Below are 23,206 nucleotides of genomic sequence, written 5' to 3' on the forward strand. Positions count from 1 at the left end.
GTGAGTAGGAGTGGCTCAGTGCCACTCTCACTCTCTGACAGAAGGCTTCACACTTCTACCTGTCCTGTGGATTTTCCTCCTTGTGGAGGGAGAAGAATTTGTCGGGTTCGTAAGGGGAATATCTCCCACACAGAAGAGACAAATATGAAGAGGTTCATTAAAAATAAAGCTCAGGGCAGCTCAACCCCAGCAACAAAAAAATGCACTTTTCTTGTTTATAGATAAGAAAAATGAACAGGCATTGTCAGCCCAAATACTAATCACTAACCTAAATTCCCTATGGAAAGTGTTGTAGACTAGCTAGCACTGAGGGTTTTATGTCAGAATGTTTGAACTTCCCTGTGAGGTTGCAGCTGAGCCAGACAGGCAGGCAGCAGTGGTGTGGAGCTGTAGCCAGGGTGCTGGGCTTGTTCACATCCCTGGTATGACACTGCTTGTACCCTTGAGCATGATCCTTTGGTACAGTACTTCACCTACTGCTGGTCCAGTACAATAGCCAGCTGGATAAAATGTGGGTGCAGATGTAAGTTGCTTTGCATAAAAGCATCAGCCAACTAAGTAATGTGCTCACAAGGCCATATTCCTGGGTTTGACTGATGGTCCCAACTAGCTGCCTCTCTGCTCTACTCTGTACAAAACATATCACAGCTCATGATAAGGACACCCCCACTCCAGATGCCAAACTATTTTCTCTCTGCACAGGGACTGATTTGCAGTTAAACAGTAAGCTAGACAATGGGTGCATAGCTCACTACTTAGTTTGTAGCAGTAATACTTCACAGGAACATCTTCAGGAAAACACAGCTGTTGGTACTATTTGCCCTTTGAACTTTGACCTGCATTACAAGCTGTCATGTGTCCCTAGGCAGGGTATTTAAAGAGACACATCATTGTTCCATAAGGTAAGGCTGTGGGTTAATGAATGGGGGAGGGTTTTTAAGTAGATAAGAAGTAGCTAGTGGCTGAAACTTTGTGGAAGACTGCCTACTCTCAGGTTTTGATCTCATGTATTCTGTCTTACTCAAACATATTTATACCCTACCAGCCCCCCCTGCCAACACACACCTACTCAAAGGTACTGCAGTCTCTAATTTTCATTCCTCAGCACTGAGGCTGACAGGATAAGTAGATATTGTTGTTCAAACTGTTCTGGCTATACACAGCTGGTTCCTGTCTCACAATGATTTCCAGGTCCATTTTGCTGATCACAAACTTCTGTATTATTTACTACACCATCATCATACAATTATGGCCCAAACCAAGTCATCAAAGTGTACCAAGCATTCCCACAGGGCCCGAGTTATCAGGGGACACTCACTGCTGCTCAGGCTATCAGGCAGTGCAGGGTTTTTCATGTAATCATTGTTTAATTTCTTTCTCACGAAAACCACCACCCACTTCCCTGGACAATAAAAAGCACAGTGTCTAGGGAAGGCATTACGACATTTTGAATTACTGACATCTGAAAATAAAAGCTAGTGTCAATTATAAACTCACTATCTCCTGGAATGGAGTGAAATGTTCTAAATTGAATGGAGAAGACTTAGCTATCTTCGACATGGCCATTCTCTATTGTTGGTCAGAGAGAAAAAGAGAAATGTCTACTCTTTTCCTACAGTCATGGCCACACTGTTCCAAAGAAGCAATAACTTCTGAACTTGAATTTACATGTGACGTAAGTACAAGGCCAGCAGCACACCATTTCATCTCTGCACATTTACGTTTTTTTCTACCTACAACTAACTTTTACGATTTTAATCATATATAAAGCTGATTTTACCATAAAGATTTTACTATATAAATCGTATATAAAACTAACTCTAAACATGCATTTCTCTGTTTGGAAAAGTCGAGGGCTGAATATGTTCTGAAGCAGCCATTGAAGTGTCCTTTTAGAACTGGTATTATAATCAAACCATTTCCAAGAAACCAAAAGCTCTTTGAATCAATTAGTTATCTTTGACATTGCAATGTACTTGATTCTGCATGTTTTATTAGATTAAAATAATTCACTACTCAACCAGGCATGACAATATTATGTGCAGAGAAAATTACAACATTACAACAACAGGCCCGTAAAGGTTATTTCTCCAAATTTTAGTCTACTCTTACAGTCTGTCGCCTTAAAGGACAGACTTAAAGGTTTTCTTGGTTTGCCACGGGGGGTTCTAAACTGTCAGTAGATCGACACAAAAAAAACTTGTCAGAATACATAACAGAATGTTGAAAAGAATAGCTCTTGATGGAGCAATGCATAAAATAAGAAATACCAACAATTGATATGACTTGATAATTGAATAGATATCATCACCTATCCAGTGATGGCTGCCCTGTGACTCTGCCTGACTCTCAGATCTGGGACAGCCTCTGAGGCCTGTTAGTGGTGTTCCTGAGCCCAGAGAGAACAGACATTCCTTCTGAGAAGAAGCCGGGTCAAAAAGCTGGGACCATGCTGTACTTGAGTGGGGCTGGTACTGAGGCTTCCCTGCTGCTCTGTGACAGAACACAGCAGTCAGCGTGTTCGTTCTGCTGGCACCCTGACCCTCTGGGGACTGTGCCTGACCTCATTATGCCGCCAGGGCTCCAGCTTTAATGCCATCACTCCTTTGCATCACCTGCGTCTTCAAAAGAGAGGATGTGGCTGGAGTTGGACAGCAGCTCGGGGTGAAATTACACAGAAAAGGAAGGCGACTGCTGATGGTGGCAGGGGAGCAGGTTAACAGCAAGCATGGGCTGCACAGACCTGTTCAGCTGCTACATTAAACAGTGACTCTACAGCTTCATTACAGTAAAAAAAGAGGCCCATTCTCCCTCAGTCTTTTTTACCATAGATTCCTCTCAAGTATTGAGATCACAGATTTTTAACCGCTTTGCTCATCTCTTCGAGGTGCGTTCACACATCATACAGTGGCGTCCTCTAGTACTCTGACTCAGTTATCGTTCCTCAGATCTCACTTGGCGGGATGGAGTCTTTGCTGTTTAGAATAAAGAGGTATAGACTGCCTAGTTTGCAGAGGCCAGACAACGAGTTGCCCTCAGGTCGGACCACCCAGACCGAAATGACATGTAAATCCAACAGAACACAAGCCAGTTTCTGAAGAATGCCATATATGTTTTCCAGCAGGGAGATGAAGGGGGATGTTATGTTAAAACAGGACAATGCGGGGCTCTCAAGTGGCTCAAATGGTGAGGGAGCCCACTTGAAGTGTGGGTTGAATTCCTCTTTAGCCAAGTTGCTGTGACAGGGATTCCCCAAGCAGCAGCACACAGCTGGCAGATCACCGCTGGGAGCACAAGAGCAATAGAGTCCGCCAGGGGCCTCTCAGCTGTCAGTGAAACAGCCATCTCCTGCGACTGCCTGAGTGCCTCCACAGAGCCAAGCAGGTCCCATAGGCAGAGCTCTGCATAGATACACATGGCAGGAAGGCATATAGATTTACGACTGAGTTAGAGACGTCTGTGCTGGAAAAATGATTCCCTAAAAGTGTTTTCTAAATCCAGTTACTAACATAATACTGGCTACAGTTAACAGGTATGCATGTTCCTCTACCCTTTTTCCAAACTACAGACAAAAATAAATCAGATGAATTCAGGAAGGGTTGAACAATCTGCCTGGTTTTTGCCATGGAAAAGGGCAGAAAGTCTGTCTGGGTGCAGGAAATCGTTCTCTCTGACCCCCACTGCTGTCGCTATGGAGCCAAAGCTTGCACAAACACTGCTAATTAAGAGCAGATGGGAGCACACATTCCAGTTTAATGACAAAATTGGGCATTGAGATGCAAACTGCAAAAAATAAGTGGGGAGCAAACAGAACACACAACACCAAGGCAAAGAAAATGACTAAACATTCCTCATCGGTACTGCTCAGAATTACATTTCAAATTTAAAAAAAAATCCACATACAGTAGGATTGATTTCAGATGGGCTAAAATCCCAAACAAGACAAAAAGTCCTTTGTTTTACTTTTCTTATAGCTCAGTTCAAGCTAAAAAAACCTTCCCAAGTCATTTCTTTTGCTCACTGAAAGGCACAATTCTAAAACGCTTAGAAAGTAAAAATCCATTTATTTCAATCCAAATTGGGGTTTAGATTAGAGAGATCAGGTACCGGTACCGGAGTACCAGAGAGGGTCAATGCAGCTGATCTCAGTCTCAGTTACTTCATTGACCACTTCCTGGCTCCGTGAATCAAAGTAAACATGACCTATCGCCAGTGAATGAAGAAACCTACATACACTGAAGGGCCAGGACTCTTCAGAACAAGAGCCGACCAGCTGTGATTTAGTGTAGTCTTTCCAGTGGCTTTTCCTTTTCATACAGGCACTCTTGTACCGAGTCCTCCTGGGACAGCCCTCTCCACACTGGCTTTTTACTGACCCCTGTCCCAATAGCCAAGCCGAAGCCAAGCCTGAACAGAGCTGTGCCCTCCTGGCATGGCTCAGGAGTTATTTCCCTGCCCGGCTCTCACAGACCGGTGGCATACGACATCACACACACAGCAGGACAGAAAAGCTTCTTGGAATGAGCTCCAGTTTACATCTTCCAAGAAACCCACTTGTCGGAAGCACTTTTTTACCAGGACGGTGCCTTCTACAGCCTTGTTTCTCAACTCCCAGTCCCCGGACCAGTGCCAGTTCCAGTCTCAGGGTGACCGGTCGCTGCCATAACCCTAAGAGACACTGCTGATTAAAATGTATGCACTTTTAAACCAAATTGGTCCTCAAGGAGACGGATCTTAGGGAGCTTGTAACCCGGTATGAAAAGGTTGAGAAATATTGTCCTGCAGCACAGTGTCCACAGTTACAAGACTGAGACATTGGATTGGAAATTCTGGTCCAGAGGGAGGAACGCCACCTACTGGTCCACTATAACACTTACAGTGGCAACCTTGTTTTCCTTAGAGGTCTCCTGTCCCAGTATTGTTCAGGCCCAGGTTTCGTACTACCAAGACCGCTCCAGTGTTGTTAAGAACTAACACATCCTTCATATCAATTCTCGTAAGAAACTGTAAATCTTGTATTTAATTCGCACTGCCTGTGACGGAAGTTATGTAGTACGTTAGTGTTTCCTAATCACGTAAGTGTTCAGTTAGGATAAAAAAAAGTTTAACAAAAGTTAAAATTGAACATACAGTACTGAATCTGGGGATTAGCATTATCCCGTGACATCAAGCAGGATCCATCCCTTCAGGGCGAGCAGTCGGGCAGGCTGACAGAGAGGGCTCCTCTTTCTCTTCTTCGCTCCCCGGCTCTGCAGCATCGCCTTCCCTCAGCCTGACGTCCCAAAAAGTAGCTGACAAGTGTGAAACTCATGCCTGGGAAGTAAAGGAAGCAGGTGTGCCTGCATTGCGGTACCTTAATTCCCCACTTCCAGCACAGAGGGGTGATGTTTCATATTTCTACAAAGACTCTCACTCTAATACACGGCTTTAATCAGACAGAGATAAATGAACCTGTCAGTACTAGTAAATGTACCTTTAAATCATCAAGGAAATGACCAATGTGGTAGAAAGAAGACTTTTAGAGACACTGGGTGAAGACATAAGTTTAGTAACCATAAAGAACACAGTGTTATCCTCCTTTGCCAAAGAGCTTCAGGTTGTATTAGTGTAAAACAGCAGAATGTGTGCACCAGATAAGCATGTGAAGGGGACATCTGTCTTCCATTCCAGCCCTAAATTTGCTTCCTTGAATCTTGAATGACAAAACTGGGACACGTGTCATCACGCATCACAAAGGAGAAGTACTCCACAGCTTCGAGAAGCTCAGCACAGACAGAAAGGCTCTATAGCTTTAATCAAAAACCACAGGAGGGGGCTCTGGTCTTTTCATTTATGTATAAACTAGATGATCAATTAAAACATGAAGATGAAAGAGGACTTGGAATGAGTTCTGGCAAAATTGTGAAATATAATTTTCACTCTTGTTTTCAAGCAGTTTTAAGCCTGTTTTAAGAGTTCAACACCTGTTATTTCAAATGTGACACTAGCACAAAAAGGAAACCGTAAATCCAGCATTCCCATTTTATGAATAGAGTCAATTTTCAGGATCTGTAATGTAGTTGGGTCTTGCCATTAGTTTTAAACATTTCTTTCTTTATTTAAAGTGGATTTATGCTCACATTACTTGAAGGAGAAGAGGCACGACTAAATAAACTGATTCCCATGTATTGCAACAGTTTCTTTTCACAGAAATGCTTGAAATGACCCGTTTTCAGTCATGTGTGAGTATATCCACCGACATTTTGATGACAGACATTTAAATACTGTTTAAAACAGGGAAAAACAAATGACAAGAATTGTGGTGTGGAGACATGAGCAATGACTTCACAAAGCCAGTACGAAAAAAGACATGCATACTGTCACAGCCACCATTATATAAGAATATAGCATGACTTCTTGCAGGACTTAAAATAACATCTCTGTATTGAACCCAGAAGGGAGAGCTTGTTAAATGTTCTCCTTCACATAATGTGGCAGCTCTCAGTACAGCATGCAAGCCTGATAATGATCATCGTGGCCTTTTGAAAAAAATGGGACTCAAATCAAAGGCTTGAAGGATGACAGCAGATAATCAAAAAAATCTCAGTTTTATTCCTTTAAAGGAATAAAGAAGTAAGAAGAAGTGCACCAGTGTGCTTTCCTACTGTGTCCTAGTTCACCTGCACCTTCTGATTGCTTAGTAACAAAGAATGGACCCATCTATCCATTTTCTAGGTACTGTACTGTGCAATTGGTACCACACAGTTAATGAGAGGCTCTATTTCTTCTGAGAGACTGATGTGACTGAAAAGGCTTTATGATGTAATAAAAACACGTTTTAGACCCCATGTGCAGAAACTATGTTCCTCTTAAAAGATTAGTTCTCGCATTCAAGGACATATGTGTATTTGGACAGAGATTTGTTTAATATAAAACAGAGAGAGTACAGATATTTTCTTTAAACTAGGATGATGTAACTAGTGGAGTGGCACAGGGATCTGTACTGGGAACCACTGATTCACCATTCAAATTCATCGAATGGATTTGTATTCAGCATGCTTGCCAGAAGGAGCTATCCTATAAATCAAATCATCTTCATCTCATCTAGGGTGGCAAGATTAGCAGACCTGGGCCAGTCTGCCTGTAGGCTACAAATTAAGATGCATGCATTTAGTTCCCTAACGATCTGTACCTTTTACATTGATTTAGATCACCTTTTTGTCAAAGAAAACGTCTTGACATGACTCCACATGGTCCAACAAGCTGTTCTGTGGCATATGATGCCACTTATTCACTCATGTATCAAACAGTTTTCCTAACCACTAGACAGAGCACTGTGTGGTTACATGAGATGCCACCCAAAGCAGTACTCTACTGGGAGCACCGAACACCCCTGCTAAGTTCAGCTCCTGCCACCCGGCTCATAGCTAAATCTGTACTGTTGCCTACATTTCCATTTCTTGCAATGTAGAGTGAACCTCCAAAACAAGAGGCTAGGTAATCACTGGAATGATTCATCGAACAGTCTGACTCTTCAGCAGAAGGCCACTGTAGGAACAGACACCAGACAAGAGACAAACGTTTTCCAGCTGGGCAAACATTTTTAACACATGTTTGAAGGGTTTTTTTTCTCTTGAACCCCCGAGAAAAAGCAAAACTACAGCCAAAAACAACACTGTTCAGTGCCACAGTGTTTGGTTTTAGTTTGCACCTTTTAGTTTTAGTTTGGGAACTGGAGTGTGCTGTACACGTACAGTAAGTACTCTTAGATCTTTCGGAAGCCGAAATCTGTGTTGGTCAGAAATGTCCAGGCAAAGTCGTCTGAAAATTACAAATAAGCAGAGCTCCCAGGAAATACAGTCTAATTTAAGGGTTTAGCAACTCTTCGTCAACAGGAAATCTAAAATATTTAGGGATAGTGTTTAGGGCTTTGGGAGGAGTTTAAAGTTAAGACAAGACCAGAAATTTAAGATTCAATCTTATTCAGTGAAGCGAGCACTAGCATTGACACCTTAGTTACTTCTGATATGTTTTTTTTTGTAGTTACCTTGTTGTATCTCTCTGCATTACCATGATTTTACCATGTTGTGACACAGTAGGGGCATCCGAACTCCAGCAAGCCACAAGCACAAGCAATAAAACAGTAAACTAGTGGATGTGCTATAAAATCCACTTTATTACATTCAGTGACTCCATTATGGCATGCTGTAATCAAGCTCCGCTGACTGAGTGACATCATGCAGGAGTGAGTGACGTCATGCTGGTATGAGCGACAAGAAGCAGGAGCATGTTGTCACCGAGGTGAGGAATCCTAAAGTGTCGCGTGCTTTTAAAATCTCTGCCTCATTTTCTGTTTTCTGTTGTTCTTCCTGCTAAGACAATATTCTGATGCTAATCAGCTAGTCCAGCAAAAACAACGTCTGTAAAGACTTATCAAAGCTTAAGGCCAGGAAGCGCAGAGGGGAAGGAAATTAATGTCACCCCCATGTCCTCGTTGTTGTCATTGGTAAAGCATGTTCCAGCATTGACAGATGTCCCTACACTATTTACTTGGATTTCTCTTGGCATGACAAATACTTTAATCCAACTGTACCAGAGAAGTATATCCATGTAAAAACCATTAGAATTGTGTATGATTCTTTGAAAAAAGTTTTATAACTCATGAGAAATTACAAAAGAGATAACAGATGATTCATGTACTCTATTCAATGACATCTAACCACTGCATACACGGGATATTTGCAGATAGGTGGAAAACAATTCTCTAGCCCAAAACATCACGTTTCAATTATTCTGCATGGCATTTCCGTAGCTATAAAAACGATCTGCATTTTAAAAAAGCCTTGGCTGACATCAGCTATTTTGAGTATGATTTAGTGATCCTCAGCAAATTAAAAATGTCTAAGGGGAGGCTTGAGGACCGTAAGACTGAATTGGACTCAATGTGATTGGTAAAACTAGCTGAGGGGTCATTTTAACAGCACTATCATTAGTTATTTCAGGAAGGACAGAAAATAGGGCATTGCAGGATATGATGCATAAAATGCACAGCTCATTTTTCACCTGACAGCAGATGTACTGTCCACTCTGGAGCACAATTAAAAAATTCTGAGGAGCCAGCACTCTGTGAAAAATCTTTTTTTTTCCACTATGGAAGAGTCTGTTTTTTTTATTTTTGTAACCATACAGAGGTACTAATCTCTCATTTGGTGTAAATAGAGCATCTATTATTGTTATTACTATGAATAAGAAGAAGAATTTCTCATTCAGAAGGTCATTACATGACATTTAAGAGCTAAACCAGAAGCTTGTAGGGACCTACAGTACTTTCAACCATTTTCCAAACAATGTTCCTTGACAAAACAGTTGATAACATTGCAAAACAAGCAACAAAGTTGCAGAATACATTATAATTACTAATAATTGCTTACACATACTGTATAGTGTTTTTCTGGACACTCCACTCAATGAGTTTTACAGGTAATGAGGTCTACCCTCCACCACCACCAATGTGCAGCCCCACCTGGATGATGCGACAGCAACCACAGTGCACCAGAACGCTCACCACACAATATTTAACAGTGGGGAGGAGAACAGAGCCATTTCATTAAAACAAAACCTTTCTAAAAATAAATGTGTAAGCCATCTGACATTTAGATAATTTCTTTTGATATATTTTCACTGAATACAAATCAATATATAAATGGAAATGCCCTTTCATGGTAAACCTGTGTCATATTCTGAAGTACACTCCTCCCTAGGGGATACTAGCACTGCTGGAGGTTCCGATAGTTCCTTAAAGTATTGTGCACAAATCTCCTTTGAACCGTCTTCACAATTACCAATTAGAGCCTGACATAAAATACTAAAAGAAAAGGGAAAGACAAATGCCCCAAGATCCTTTCTTTAGGCTTGGTCTGTCGCCATGCCTCAATTAACGGCCGCTGAGAGAGTTCAGACCTCTTCCGGGGCTGAGGGAATAATGAGCCATTTCTGCCACTAAACTCACAGAAAAACCCCCCAAATAAAAACGTACAGTACGAAAGAAGCAGAGGATCGTTTCTCTATCCCTCCCTGCCTCCCCTCTCCCAAGAAGAATTTGGAGCTAAGCAAAGGCTGTCTAGACAATACCTTCCTTTCTAAGAACAAACTAAGCTCAGCGAACAGAAACAAATGGCTGTGATATTCTGAAGTGTGGAAAGCACCCAAGAAAGCAGCCCTCAGGCCTTTTTCTTCCAGGCAGAAGCCAAGCAGGCCCGAAGTCAGACAGAACTATGACATCTCAGCGTGCTGTCTGAAATGTATCCATTCTCCTGATGCAAACTTAAAGGAATTGAGACCTAAAGTTTTGATTAAATGTTTGCCTTTCCTGAATCCTGTACGATCATTCCCAAGTACTAACAAGCAATAAAAAACAGCCAAGGTTACACAGCTTTCCATAATTAAATCGCATAAACATTTCAGAAGTAATGAAAAGGGACCAAGGCAGTGGGAATATTCCACAGCCCGGTTTTCAGAACATGACCGACCTTTCATACTCCAAGTGCTCCTTCTGGGGGCACAAGGAGGACAAAAGATGCAATAGGATGGTTTTAAAATTCCACAGCACTGAGGTAATGCTCTATAATCACTTAGACACAAAAGGACAAAATTCCAAAGATTCTTCTTCTGAAAGCCGTCTGCTGTTTTTATAATTGTCTGCAGAAGAAAATGAACTAAAAGGCCAGTGATTTGCCTAGCAAAGCCAGGTTCACTCAGGAGTGCCTTCCTATCATGTAAAGGAAATATGAATATGATTCTCCTTACACTTCAAAGACAGGGTCATTATTTACAAAGCTATTAGCTACCCATAACAACATCTGCAGAGGAAACTAGCTGGAAGCAACAAGTGTCCCACTGAAGACCAAAGAAATGTGAAAGGTCTTCAGCAACCTAATACATTCTGGAGCTTCAAGTCCTACACTTTATTCCCCTCATACTCTACAGGTTGAAGGAACTGACCCTTTTTAGTCTTGTACAGAGACCACAACGAAAGTACCAGATTCATTTACCTTAATGTACCTTATTTAATATCCCCACTGACAAAGTCAGCCCAATAGATATCTTTAGAATCAACAGTAAGACAGGAACCAGTGGACACAAGAGGAAGTGTATTTAAAACAGAGCATGGGAGAAATTTCTTTACACAAAACACTGCGGGAGTCTGGAACCAGTCTACAGTCGTGTACACAGGATACCCTGGATTCTTTCAAGAAACCTTGGAGTCAAACAGCTAGTGAAGATTAAACAGGCTTGATTTGCCCAATCACCCCTTCTTGTTTGAAAATATAATATTTCTAATACTGTATATCAAATGAAAGTTTCACCACACGGCTACACTTACAGTGAGCACATGCGATAGATCTAATGTTCAGGCCAGGAGACCTATGCAAATGATACATATAAATTAAAAAAAACATTTTTCAAATATAGGTTGAAGAATGTAACAGTTTGAAGCAAAACCCATAATACATACCTGTCTTCAAGGAAATATTTTAGACATGCATGTCCCACCTTGTGCCTAGTACCTACCAGACAGCCTTCAGATTGCTGCGATTCAGGCCAGGAATAAGCCACTTTCTGGTGATAGGTGAATCTACTTGCATTTAATGCATAGCTTTAATTTTGATACTACATACAATTTTTTCTGCAAAACAATTTAGTTTGTAGTTCTCCTGTTTACAACCCCCTGCATGACTGTTTTTTGGAAGTCCCTGTGGTCATTTGTTTCCTGCTATTAGTCATACATAAGACTAATAAAGTACTGTAGGAAAACAAGTGCAGAGAGAATAGTCTGCTCTCCCTGCAGAGCACTTTAAGTGAGGCCCAGAGCAAGTATTCCGTCTCTCTGTTTTCTGGGTCATAAACACAAAAAAACAAACCCTCCCTCTCATGACTCATTCTGCAGCTGTGCAAATCCAAAATAATTCACTGTCACTTGCTAAAAGTCACAAATTTGCATTCCAGGGGCTACCTGGAGTTTTGCTGAGCCAGTAAAGGGACTCTCAGATTGTGTCTTATGTGCCAGACACTGCTAGTTCACATCTAGGCTGTTCCACTGGCTGACTGAAAATTAGTTGATTGTAGAGGAGTGACATCACCCCCTCTGAAATCTAGACAGTATAAAACACTGCCACAGCAACGAACTTGGTCTTGTGGCAGAGTGGAATTCTCCAGTGGCTAGAAAGTGGTGCTGTGTTGGACCTGGGTCCAAAAATGACCAGGACTGAATCCAAGCAGAGACAGAATACTGCTGCACTTGTCACATAAGAATCACCAGTGCTTGGAGGGGCTTGAATCAGCGAGAATATCCGTCTGCTTGTTCTGCTTCTTTATGTTTTGTCTCCCTTTCTATTTGTGAAATGTGCTGCACACTCAATTACGGGCCCAGGAGAAACTAATCTCTGATCAGCAGTTAAGGGAACAATTTATCTAGCCCCATGGATAGGAGCTGTTCAATTAGTTGGGCACCTGTGGCAAATTTAAAAGACAAGTGGACTGAGAGCATAGTGCTTTCAGATTGGACCTGTCTACATAAATGAAATGTGGGGAAGGCTGATACAACAGCATCAATCACAGCCAGTTTAGAGTCCACCTGTGTAGGTAAAAAACAGGAAAAGGCCTGTGTAGGTAAGAAATGAGGCAAAGCTGTTTTTCACAAGACCGCATGACAAGTGAAAAACCTGAGATGCTGCCGCACTGTTTTGCTTTGCAAAAAGTGATTTCTGGATTGCAAAAACACGGGACATTAAACAATATGGGTTTAAACACAGCAGCAAACGCAAAACAAGTTGAAAATGGCCTCTTAATGTGCCATAAACTGGGGCTAATTCCATTGGTTAAATCTTTAAAAAAAAATCTCAGCACATGCTTAATATTTCATATAGATTCACATCTTAGCAGTCTTATTTTTGAATACAGCCATTTACATTTGCATATACACTAAAATAAATTAGGCACCAAAGAGGTGTGGAACTTGCATATTCCTCTGTGTTTGTATGGGTTTTTACCAGGTACTCTATTTGTCTCCCAGACATATATTAGCCATTCAAAATTGTCCCTATAGCTGTAGTCAAGGGTCAAGGGGGAGGGCAATGTGTGTTCTCCATCCCACTTTGTGGTCCGTGCTTCATTTTATGCAATATATTTTAGCTTATGTAAAATTGTAGCAGTTCATCAAGTTCAATTAGAAACAGGAGAAATGTTTATGACAGTGAAACAAGCATGAAAAAAAGAATGTCATTGGTCTATGTGTATTGTGTTTAGCATAGTCAAAGCACAATCCAATTTTAAGGACAACACATAGTGAGTGATGTTAAACCATAAGAAAATTTCAAATAAGAGGAGGTCGCTCTGCCCATCTTGCCCGTTTGATCTCCGGTGACTAATTCATCCAAAGACTTCAATTTTTTTTTTCTTGAAGGAAGCCAGGGTATTAACTTCCAAGATGGCTGAGGAGCTTGTTCCAGACAACACATCACTTTTGTGTGAAGAAGCCCTTTCTTTTTTCAGTTTCAAATGCACTCTCCTGTGGTTTCCATCATGTCCTCCATTTCGTGTTTCGTTCTTGTCTAATAGGTTGGCACGGTCAGTGCCCCTGACGATTATAAAACTAAAAAGCCTTAGAGCACAGGGCCTCATGTAAAGACATACATGAAAGACACTGAGGAGCCAGGGATGTGATCATTAGAGGAGCTCAATTCTTACCCCCTCTAGCATTAACGGATTCACTGTATTCTTCAACAAAACCTTTCACAGCAGTCTTGGTTCTTGATTCTTTCTGGTTTTCCAAATTCATTTCTGGAATGCAAAGATTCCGTTCCTTGCTTGAATCGCAAAAAACAAAACAAAAGGCAGCTGATGAATGGGGCCTGATTACTATCCTTCAGCATTCTGAATGAAGGCCCCAAAAAAGGGACCGGAGCAGGGAAACGCCAGCGGACTCAAAGTAAGAAAAGCACAAACACTACCTCAGGCTCTTCTCCTGACAGCATTTATTCACTGAAAGGATTAACTGGTCATCTTAGTCTGAAAGAACAGCAGCTTCCCAGAAAAGAGTGGGAAATTTAGTCCTGTAAGGTTTCCCAGTACAGTGATTTTTATTTTTTTAACTCGGAGAGCGAGCGCTGTATTTATTTCTCAGCTTGAAAGAAACACCGAAGAAAAGAAAGCATGAAGGAAAAGGCGCCCTTGCTTCTTGGAACAAAGACCCCAGCACATCTGCTAGCAGTTAAAATAACTAAAGCACTCCACCCTCAAGGCCCTGCAGTCTCTGAGGCCTGGACAGTGCAATGCAGTTTTCTCCCCCCCCCGTTTCTCTGCTCAACAGCCAAGGGCAAACGACATGAATCCGAATTCTAAATGCCCAGTATTTGATTTCACAACGGAACTGTGTTGAGGTACAACAGTTGGCCACAGGGCCTCTTTGGGCACATATCCAGGTAATTTGGTCTTTAAGTGCACGAGACATTTTTTCCAGGGTCAGCGCACTCTTACTGGAGACAACTTGGCCATGCCATGGAACAGGCTTAAAAAAAAAGAAAAGCTGAAAAATCCTCATTGAAAGCCTGTGTAACAGCCATGCCATTAAACTAATCGTGTTCTCATTAGAAAGAACTCATATTTTTTGGAACAATTTTCTTTCTATATTTGAAAGTGTTTACTGCTTGTGGATTCCCCCCCCCCCCCCCGATAGTTCAAGCTCCTCAGCCTGTAGTTCATTTTTGTAATCTTACTGGACTTGTAGGATGTTGGTATTTTCGTCTGTTCAGAGGATCATCTGATTTGATCATTTTGGAATCTCATTGCCAAAGCCAGAATAGCATCAACTGCCCTGCCAAAGCAAAGTTTTACACAGTGCATATCCTTATGCATTTGGTGTTCTACTTTAAGCACATACTGAATGCTTAAGCACATACCCATCCTTCATATTATGTTTACGATACAAAAAGGGTTAAAAAAAGCAAAAACTACACTTTTATCTTAAATCTAAAGCTATCCCACATTAATTCACAGTATTATTGGCCAAGAATTCATCACAACATTTCCAAAACACATCCCAAAAAATCCATAATCCTTAGCATTCTTACATCCTAAGACAACACAGTATTGAATTTGAACAACACTACCATTAACAACATAGCTCTGCTAGGCAAATGCTCAGGAACACAACCAGAAAAAGATGTGACTGTTGAGATCATTCAAAACCAGCTTGCTCCAAGAATGGAATGTCAATTTCTACTCAACACATGCTAAGCAGATTGAAAACATCAGAGCAGTAGCACAGTCACAGTCAGAGCACTTTGTCTGTAGGCTGTAATGCGCCTTAGTCTTTTTCAAAGACGCTCAGTTCATAGTGGAGCAGTCCTTCATCTGTCCTCTTTGTTAACCTTGCCAGGGGAAATGGCAGGAAATAGCCTGCCTGAATCTCAAGGGCATCTCTGTACTTACTGGATGTCACACCTGCCTGTTCGCTGTTGCATGAAGCAACTTACTGTAAAGTTTCCCTCTCCAACACATTCTCTTGCTATCGAAGATCCAAACAGTCTGACCAGAAAACCTTGAAGCAAGAATAACAGACAGGGAGTGGCTTCTCTCTGTGCCTTGCAGATCAGATATTGAGAACTTAAATTTTAACCTCTTCTACGGCTGGCCACTCCGTCTATGCTAGGTTTTGCACAATTAATCTCTTTATAAAACTGTTTTTAATGACACTCCCTCTCCAGCACTCCAGGACACAGCAGGAAAGCCCAGTTGGATGCTTTTAGACTGGTATGGTGACACTCCAGCTTCATAACACACCAGTCAGACTTTGATTTACCAGTAAAGGACCGGTTCAAGAAGGAACTCTCAGCACAAGCACATCATCTGCAAGCCATTTCAAATTGTCATTGGGAATCTGAATCATTAAAAATGATCCCATATAAATAACGATATTTAATTACTTGTTAGCCATAATAAAAGAGCTGCCTTGTATCACTGTGGAAATACTGTTTTGGGTTCCGTTTCTATAAAATATGTTTTGTCGCTTCTTTATTTTTAGAAGCATGAATACTTTAAAGAGTTTCACTTGAGCCTAGAACATGACAGCAAAACTGCATTCATCAGGGTATTAGATCACTGCCTTGGAAGTTCATAAATTTTAAATGCCTCTTATAGCACATCCTGTGCTCGGTAGTCCTTGATTAAACAGACTCTTGGAATTCTGTGAATTCTAAGATTCATGAAATGAAAATTAGTTTTTGAAGGGGTTTGCCCTTTAGAATTGTAAATAATAATATACAGAAATACCAAAAAATGACATATTTGTATCTTAACTTTTGATTTTGTCTAAACATGCTGGGAGTAGGCTTCATGTCTACTTTACCTGTCATTTACAAGCAAACGTAACACAAACATAACACAACGCAAGACATCTAACTGCAGTAAGAAAGTACAATAAGTTCAAAATCTCACTGGTCTTTCAGGCACTCTAGAATTGTTGTTATTCTAACACATATTGCTGTTTCATAGTGTATATGTGCTATAAGTTATGTGACAAATGTCATTCGTATGATAAAATCTGCATTTCTGCTAAAAAATGCACTATTAGCAATTCACTGCTAATTAACAATCAGCTTGGCGGTGTGCAGAAACTTCATTTACAGCATCACTGAGTAGATATAATGAATAACAGAGATGTATCTAATGGAATACAATCCAGAATCAGCCAGCATTATATATTTATCTCTGGGTTTTTTGTCATTAATAAATGTACACATTTTGCAAGTAATAAAAAGCATGATATCTTGCGTCAACACCCCCCGGGAGCTAGGGGGCAGCAGTGCAGAGCTGGGGTTTGGAGTCCAGTTCTGTGTAGGGCATTGCTGCTGCCGCTCCCTTGAGCAAAGTGTTCCAGTTCCTTCAGCAGATGTTCTGCTGTGTGAATGGGTCTCCGGGCTGTCATAGTAAAAGGGAATTTGTACACAATCGACTTGCTTGGTAAAATGAAGGAATGAAAATCCTTTGACATCATCTGGAAACTCCAAAACAAAATTTTGGGTCCTTTCATGTTGAGAACTGATTTGCTTATTAAACCAGAAGCACCTGAAGTACTATTTTAGTAACAGTTTTAAAGAAAATGGTACTGACATTTATATAGGCAGACACACAAAACTTTCAGGGAAGGCTATTTGACTTCAGTCTGGAGGCAACAGACACTACGACACTTAATTACACCATTTCAGAGTGTCACACTGATTGGAATTTACCAGACATTTGGCAGTCTTCAGTATTTAAAACTAGTTTCCCTATTACACTGTAATGAGAAACTAAGTATCTATTTGGAATTTTCAGAATTTAAAATTGCTTGCAAAAAACCTCTCTCCAAACAATCACCCTAGATGCAATACTTCACGATTCTAAATTCTCCCTGTGTGAAATTAGTACAATTATGAAGCAAAACAGTTAATTCTGATTATTGAAAATTTTGAATGTCACTGTACAGCAGATCATAAATATTTATGAAATTCCAGGGTAGTACTTCTAGTGGGGCTATTGGGGGGATAAGCAGAAAAAAATGCCATCTTTAATCAATATTTGATATAATGAAGTTTTAATCAAGACAGTTCAGGTGGGGAGCTGCGTCAGCATGCGTGGGCTGCAAAGGAACAAGTAAAGGTTTATTCCATGCTGAAGAGAGAAGAAAGACAACACAACATCTCAGCTGTGGAGCTGACACCAGAAGAAGGCTCCACAGCCAAAACGTTGTGTTTTCTTTCTTCTCTTTTCAGCATGGAATAAACCTTTACTTGTTCCTTTTAATAAAGATGCCATTGAAAAATAGAGATTAAGAATAATCTCTGTTAATCACAAAGGATAATTTAAATTCCAAATAATATACCATTTACTGTATCATTAAGACACAGAAATCGAAATTCAAATCTCAAACACAGGCTGTCATTCCTTACAAAACGGAGATTTTATTTAGCAGATCCAGTGAGCTCTCAATAAAATAAACACCTCATTAATGTAATAGTTTTCTAGGCTTTTAAAATGAGACCACTGCTTTCAGATGCAGGTTTATTTGGTAATAAGTCTGAAAGACATCCAGATATGTCAGTACAATTACCTACTGTAGCTGCAAATGTCTCTGCTGTCACGGGATCTGGACAAATTCATTTCCGTTCTCTTGTTTTCTAAATGTCAGCATCGGTAACTTTTGCAAACCGTCTGACACTTAAAACAATAATGTCAGATTTTCTATACACTCCGTGTTTAGAAAAGGAATCTTTATCTATGGAATGTCAGCAACGAAAGCCTGGCCGAAGATTGATCACGCTGTTTACTGAGCATATCTGCTGCATTTCAAAGCAAAAATCTGAATCATGTTGTAAACTACAAGCTAAACATTTGATTCAAGCCAGAGTCATGGATTGGAGAAATCGCTTTTTATATCTCAGATGCCTGTCAAATTATTTTTTCCGTAAGAAAATAAAATCTCATCCCTCCTTTGGATGTAAGATGTGGCCCTTGGGAGTTCTTAATAGTAAGAGAGTGCAGTGACCTAGAGAAGGGAAGATGTTCTTCAGATCAGAGGAGGTTTCTGCAGTATTGATGAGGAGCGACCAGTCCTAAGAGCTTATTTGGGGACGATCCACATCAACAAAATCAACATGAAAAGAACAAAGGAATGGCTATGATGGATTTATACTCAGGTTTCCAGAATAAAAAAAAATACTGAATTAGCACAGCAATCCCTTGCTCACCCTACATGAGTATACAACCGCATAGAATTGATTGTTTGAATATGCGACTCAGGAGAACGAGAGTGAGGAGGAGTGAAGACCGAGCGACACAAAAACAAGGACGCAGAAAAAGGAGAATCTATATTTTTAGATTTTTTTCATTTCTTTGGATTTTATTTTAAAAAGTTCAGGTCAGGAGGTTGTGAGTGGATCAAACCAACCTGAGCAACAATACTATTCAATAAGTTCAAGCAGTCTGTTGTCTTCTGTGATCTTTTAACAATTCTCCTTTGGTTGGGGCCAAGCTGGGAGGTGGTGATAAAACGTACAGCAGAGAATCTGGAAATCCATACACTACTGGGAATGCAGATGCTAAGGTTCACAGCGCAGACGAGCAGTCTCAACAAATGAAACCTACACCAGCCCATGTCGGAGAAGTATTATCTCATCTCAGAATTACCCAGACAAAACTGTTCAACGGCCTTTTGAAGCTCTGCCACGGTTCCTACATAATGAATCCCAGCTGTGGGAGGCAGACTGTGGCCATTACAAATACACCATTCTCTCTGAGTCTCGCAGTTGTAGTCGCTCTTTTTTTCCCACAGTCCCTCCCTTTTGCGCCGCACAGAGAAACACAGAGAAACACAGAAAGAGGCCTTCCTCATACAGGTGGGGTCTAACACTGTTCCATACCACCAGGGCAGTCAGAGTATTACTGTGCTCATAGCACTTCAGTGCACGCAATCACTCCAGCATCACTTCTTCCATGAGTTAAGAGAGGTCATTTCAATTCTGATGCTGTTTGCTACAATACATCACTTCCTGCCCTTCCCATAGACACGACTGTTTTCACACAAAAAAAGTCTTAAGCTCGACTAGTAATAATTCAAAAGGAGCAGCTTATCTTATCATCGATTAAGAATACTTAGGCGTATTCATCTTGGAACACATTTTATTGGCCCTAATTGGCTTAAATCGAACTCACACTTAGACATTTATACACGCAATAGCCCGTTTTCCATTTAGTTTTTTAAATGGAGAAGTCTACACCATTTGAGAAACTGCTGGCTCCTTATAATTAGATGCTTTTTGCTACTTAAAAAAAAACAGGTCCAAGCAGATGTCCAACAGCTGCCCACCTGGTATGCGGAGCAACAGACACTCGCTGTGTATCATTAGAGAGGCAATCCCACATTTAAATTCAGTGAGAGCATCATGGTTGTCAGATGTTGTTTACTAAGCCTGGGATCTTAGCACTTAGGTGAGCAATCAATCAGGAGCAAGTTTGTCCTGATGCCCAGCATACAATCCTTACCTTACAAGAGAGAACAGCTGCATTTACACAGCAGTGTCAGAAACACAAGCCTCCCTGCCCTGTTGCTTCTGAGCAGATTAAACCCAGCAAACAAAAACATCCTTTTATCTTTCTGCTTTAACAGCTGTCTGTTAACGTCTGTCACTTGCTGTTTGGCCTGAGCCACAGAGCACTGCCACAGAAAGGGTTAACTGACAGAGGAGCTGCTCATCTCCCAGAGTGTTTATTTGGTGAATGTGCTGTACATCATTCTGCAATTATGTACAGTATGGCATTTTCCCTAAATTGTTTGGAGACAAACTAAAATCCCACCTCACAAATATTTGTGTTCCTGGGTGGTCTTCTGACTGTAATGTTAAACAAGAACACAATGGTCTAGATACTGTTCAATGGTATTGGAGCAAGGACTTCTCTCACTCTTGGTTTTTTATATCACAAAACGTTTAAAGTTTCAAAACGTTTATCATATTTCATAAAAGTGAATTAAGTATGACTGTTATAGTATGATGTTCAGGTTGGTGATAATTGTGCTTTGAAGACATTAGACATTAGACATTAGGTTTCCGGGGACAGAGAACGGTAAAATTATGTGCGCGCACATCGGTTGCTTGAGAGGAATGTCATATACAATATAACATTTTCTTAAAAATCGTTTAGTACTTAGACATAGCGGGGGACATGCCAGACAGACAACTTAATGCTTTGTGCAGTGAGCTTTTCATCCCAAAGCGTTTCACATACTGTATAGGAGAGGATACAGTACAGATGTAATCTGTATCTAAATGATAGGCTTTTACTGCACTTTGTGAAATAAACGCTGATAGAAAATAATCCTGATACAACCATTATAAACCTCACGTCCCTTCATCCTACATTCCTAAATTTTCTTCTAAGCGCCTGAGCAATTCTTGAGCTTCGTTGTCAAATTGACTGGTGTCGTCGCTCTATAGAAATAAGCAGAACCCCGTCCTAGACATCTTGAAAAAAATTAGGTTATTTTAACGATCTGACTTTTGGGACTTTACTATATTTGCTGGATATTAACTTTTTAGATTTGCTTGTTAAAAGGAGGTAAAAGCCCGGTTAATTAGCAGGCTACTAACCAAGTATTAGTGTAGTGTAACCAAGTATTACTTTTACACTCTAACCTAAAGGCAATTGTAACTATCTTTATCGCCTGGTAATTCAGAAATCATACTACAATCGAGTCTATTCCGCGCCCGGAATCTAATTTTTAAAGTTCAACTCGGTGCTTAAATCTAGGGCTGGTTTTCCCAACACTGAACATCCTATTTGAAAAAAAACTCCGTCTTTTTTATACAAAGTTATGATTTATTCACTATAACTTGTAAATATGGTAATAATTGCTGGATAAAACAGGAACTGTCCTTATTCTGATGCAGATGGGTGAAATGTTGCTTGTTTAAAAAAATAACCCAGCTTACCTCGGCATGACAGCAGGCGACCGCCAGGAGAACAAATACTGAGAGGCTCCTCAACATCTGCGGGAGACAGAAAGATGCGATATTTCGTAAGAAAGGGTAGCGAGCCCGAGTATTCAAGGGAAACAACTGAAGATGTAACGAGAAAAAGATAGGAGCTCCTTTTCGTACCTTTTTGTCTTTCCAAGGGCGCAGATTCACAGAGGGCAAAAAGGCAGTCTTGCTCGGAGACGCACTGAAGGTATGTGTGGGGTTTCAGGAAATTTGAGCACTGCTCAGGAATTTCGGCCCCTGCTCCCCCCGTGTGTGACGTGGCCGATCGGAGCGGACAAAGCCGAAAGCTGAAGGTCCAAGCTGGGAGGCAAAAGTGACCCCACGGAGAACAATTTCTAGCCGCGAACTGATATTTGGATACACCAATGCAAGATGGTGATGGTAACATAAAACGGGGTACATTATTGCAAAATCGACATCGCGCCAAAAAACAGCTTAAAAGTGATATAGAAGAGGGAGCGGTTACTTTTTTTTCTGGGGCAAAGTCATTAATTGCACGCTAGAGACAAGAATTCATTGTATTTAAAGGCCTAAATGAAAAGAAGGAACCGCGCCCGATTTTTAAACAATCGTGGAAAAGGTCCATTACAAAACACCAACAACAGTGTTCATGTTTTAATAACACATATAACTGACAAAAAAAAAAGTCCAGGAGGAATGATGTTCATCACGACAAGCCCACTGAGTAATGATAATAAAAGTCGTAAGCATAAGAAAAAAAATCTTGTTTATTCTGAAAGTTTAAACAGCACTTGTATAATCTTAGTGGAGTTAACTGTGCCTTGTGCATATTTGGTACATCTGTCTCTGGGAGCTCCAGGAAGTGGTTAAAGGGAAATGTTTTTGAATCCATGAAATGTAATTCCACACAGTGAGGGGGAGACAGGATGGATAGGCCATGTTAGAGTTATGATATTCTGGCCTGCTCTCTGGCTGTGCCATTCTTGATGGTCTTCATCATCTTCATCTTCTCTAAAGGGGACTTCAGCCTCTGTGGAATACAGGTGGAATTATGATGTATTTAGGAATAAGGGCTTAGCACCTTTAGGTTTAATTTAAGTCCTGACTCAGCCAATGAAAATATCAATTTACCGTAAATTTCCTTAAACTGATTTATTTTAAATAAGACCCCATATGCTATTTTCAAACACAGGTTGCTTAGTTACACACCACTCACTATACACAGAAAACCATAATATGTCTAAATTTAAAGCATGATCTTTTTACAATCTTGCATGAAATTCATACATAGCTCTCCACACTTCCATTTGAAAAACAGATTCAGAGAACAAATACCTAGTGATTAAATATTAATAGACACATTTTGCACAGATAAGCTAAAACAGGGTGTATGCCATCTCACCCAGATCCCTGCATGGTAAGAAAACTGATTTATTTCAGATGTTCTCAGAAGTCTGATACTTTGAGTTCATCTTCCTAATGATGCAGCTAGGTTTGGCTAGCTTTGGTTTTGGATTTGGTTTAAATCACATAAGAGCGTGTCGAATTAAGAAGCGTATTCATTGATTATATTAACAACAGAAAAGGGAAATCAAGAGTACCACAGCCTAGTATTAGTAATTATTTAGCAAGGAGAGCATTTTAGCATTTGGATATGCTGTAAAATGTGAACAATGAAATCGATTTTGAGA

At 40.6% G+C, this 23,206-nt stretch overlaps 1 protein-coding gene across 1 annotated transcript in view; it reads right to left on the reverse strand.

The window, feature by feature from the left end:
• Window positions 1-21,802, reverse strand: part of fstl1b (follistatin-like 1b) — a 51,584-nt gene extending 29,782 nt beyond the window's left edge. The window contains exons 1-2 of the mRNA XM_088914856.1: window positions 21,672-21,802; window positions 21,504-21,560 (exon numbers count right to left, since the gene is read on the reverse strand). Coding sequence (XP_088770982.1) covers window positions 21,504-21,560 — 57 coding nt within the window. The 5' untranslated portion in view covers window positions 21,672-21,802. The remainder of the gene's footprint in view (window positions 1-21,503; window positions 21,561-21,671) is intronic.
• Window positions 21,803-23,206: the final 1,404 nt, after the last annotated feature.

Source organism: Atractosteus spatula, chromosome 4 (genome assembly GCF_055471065.1).
Source record: "Atractosteus spatula isolate fAtrSpa1 chromosome 4, fAtrSpa1.hap1, whole genome shotgun sequence".
NCBI classification, from domain to species: domain Eukaryota; kingdom Metazoa; phylum Chordata; class Actinopteri; order Semionotiformes; family Lepisosteidae; genus Atractosteus; species Atractosteus spatula.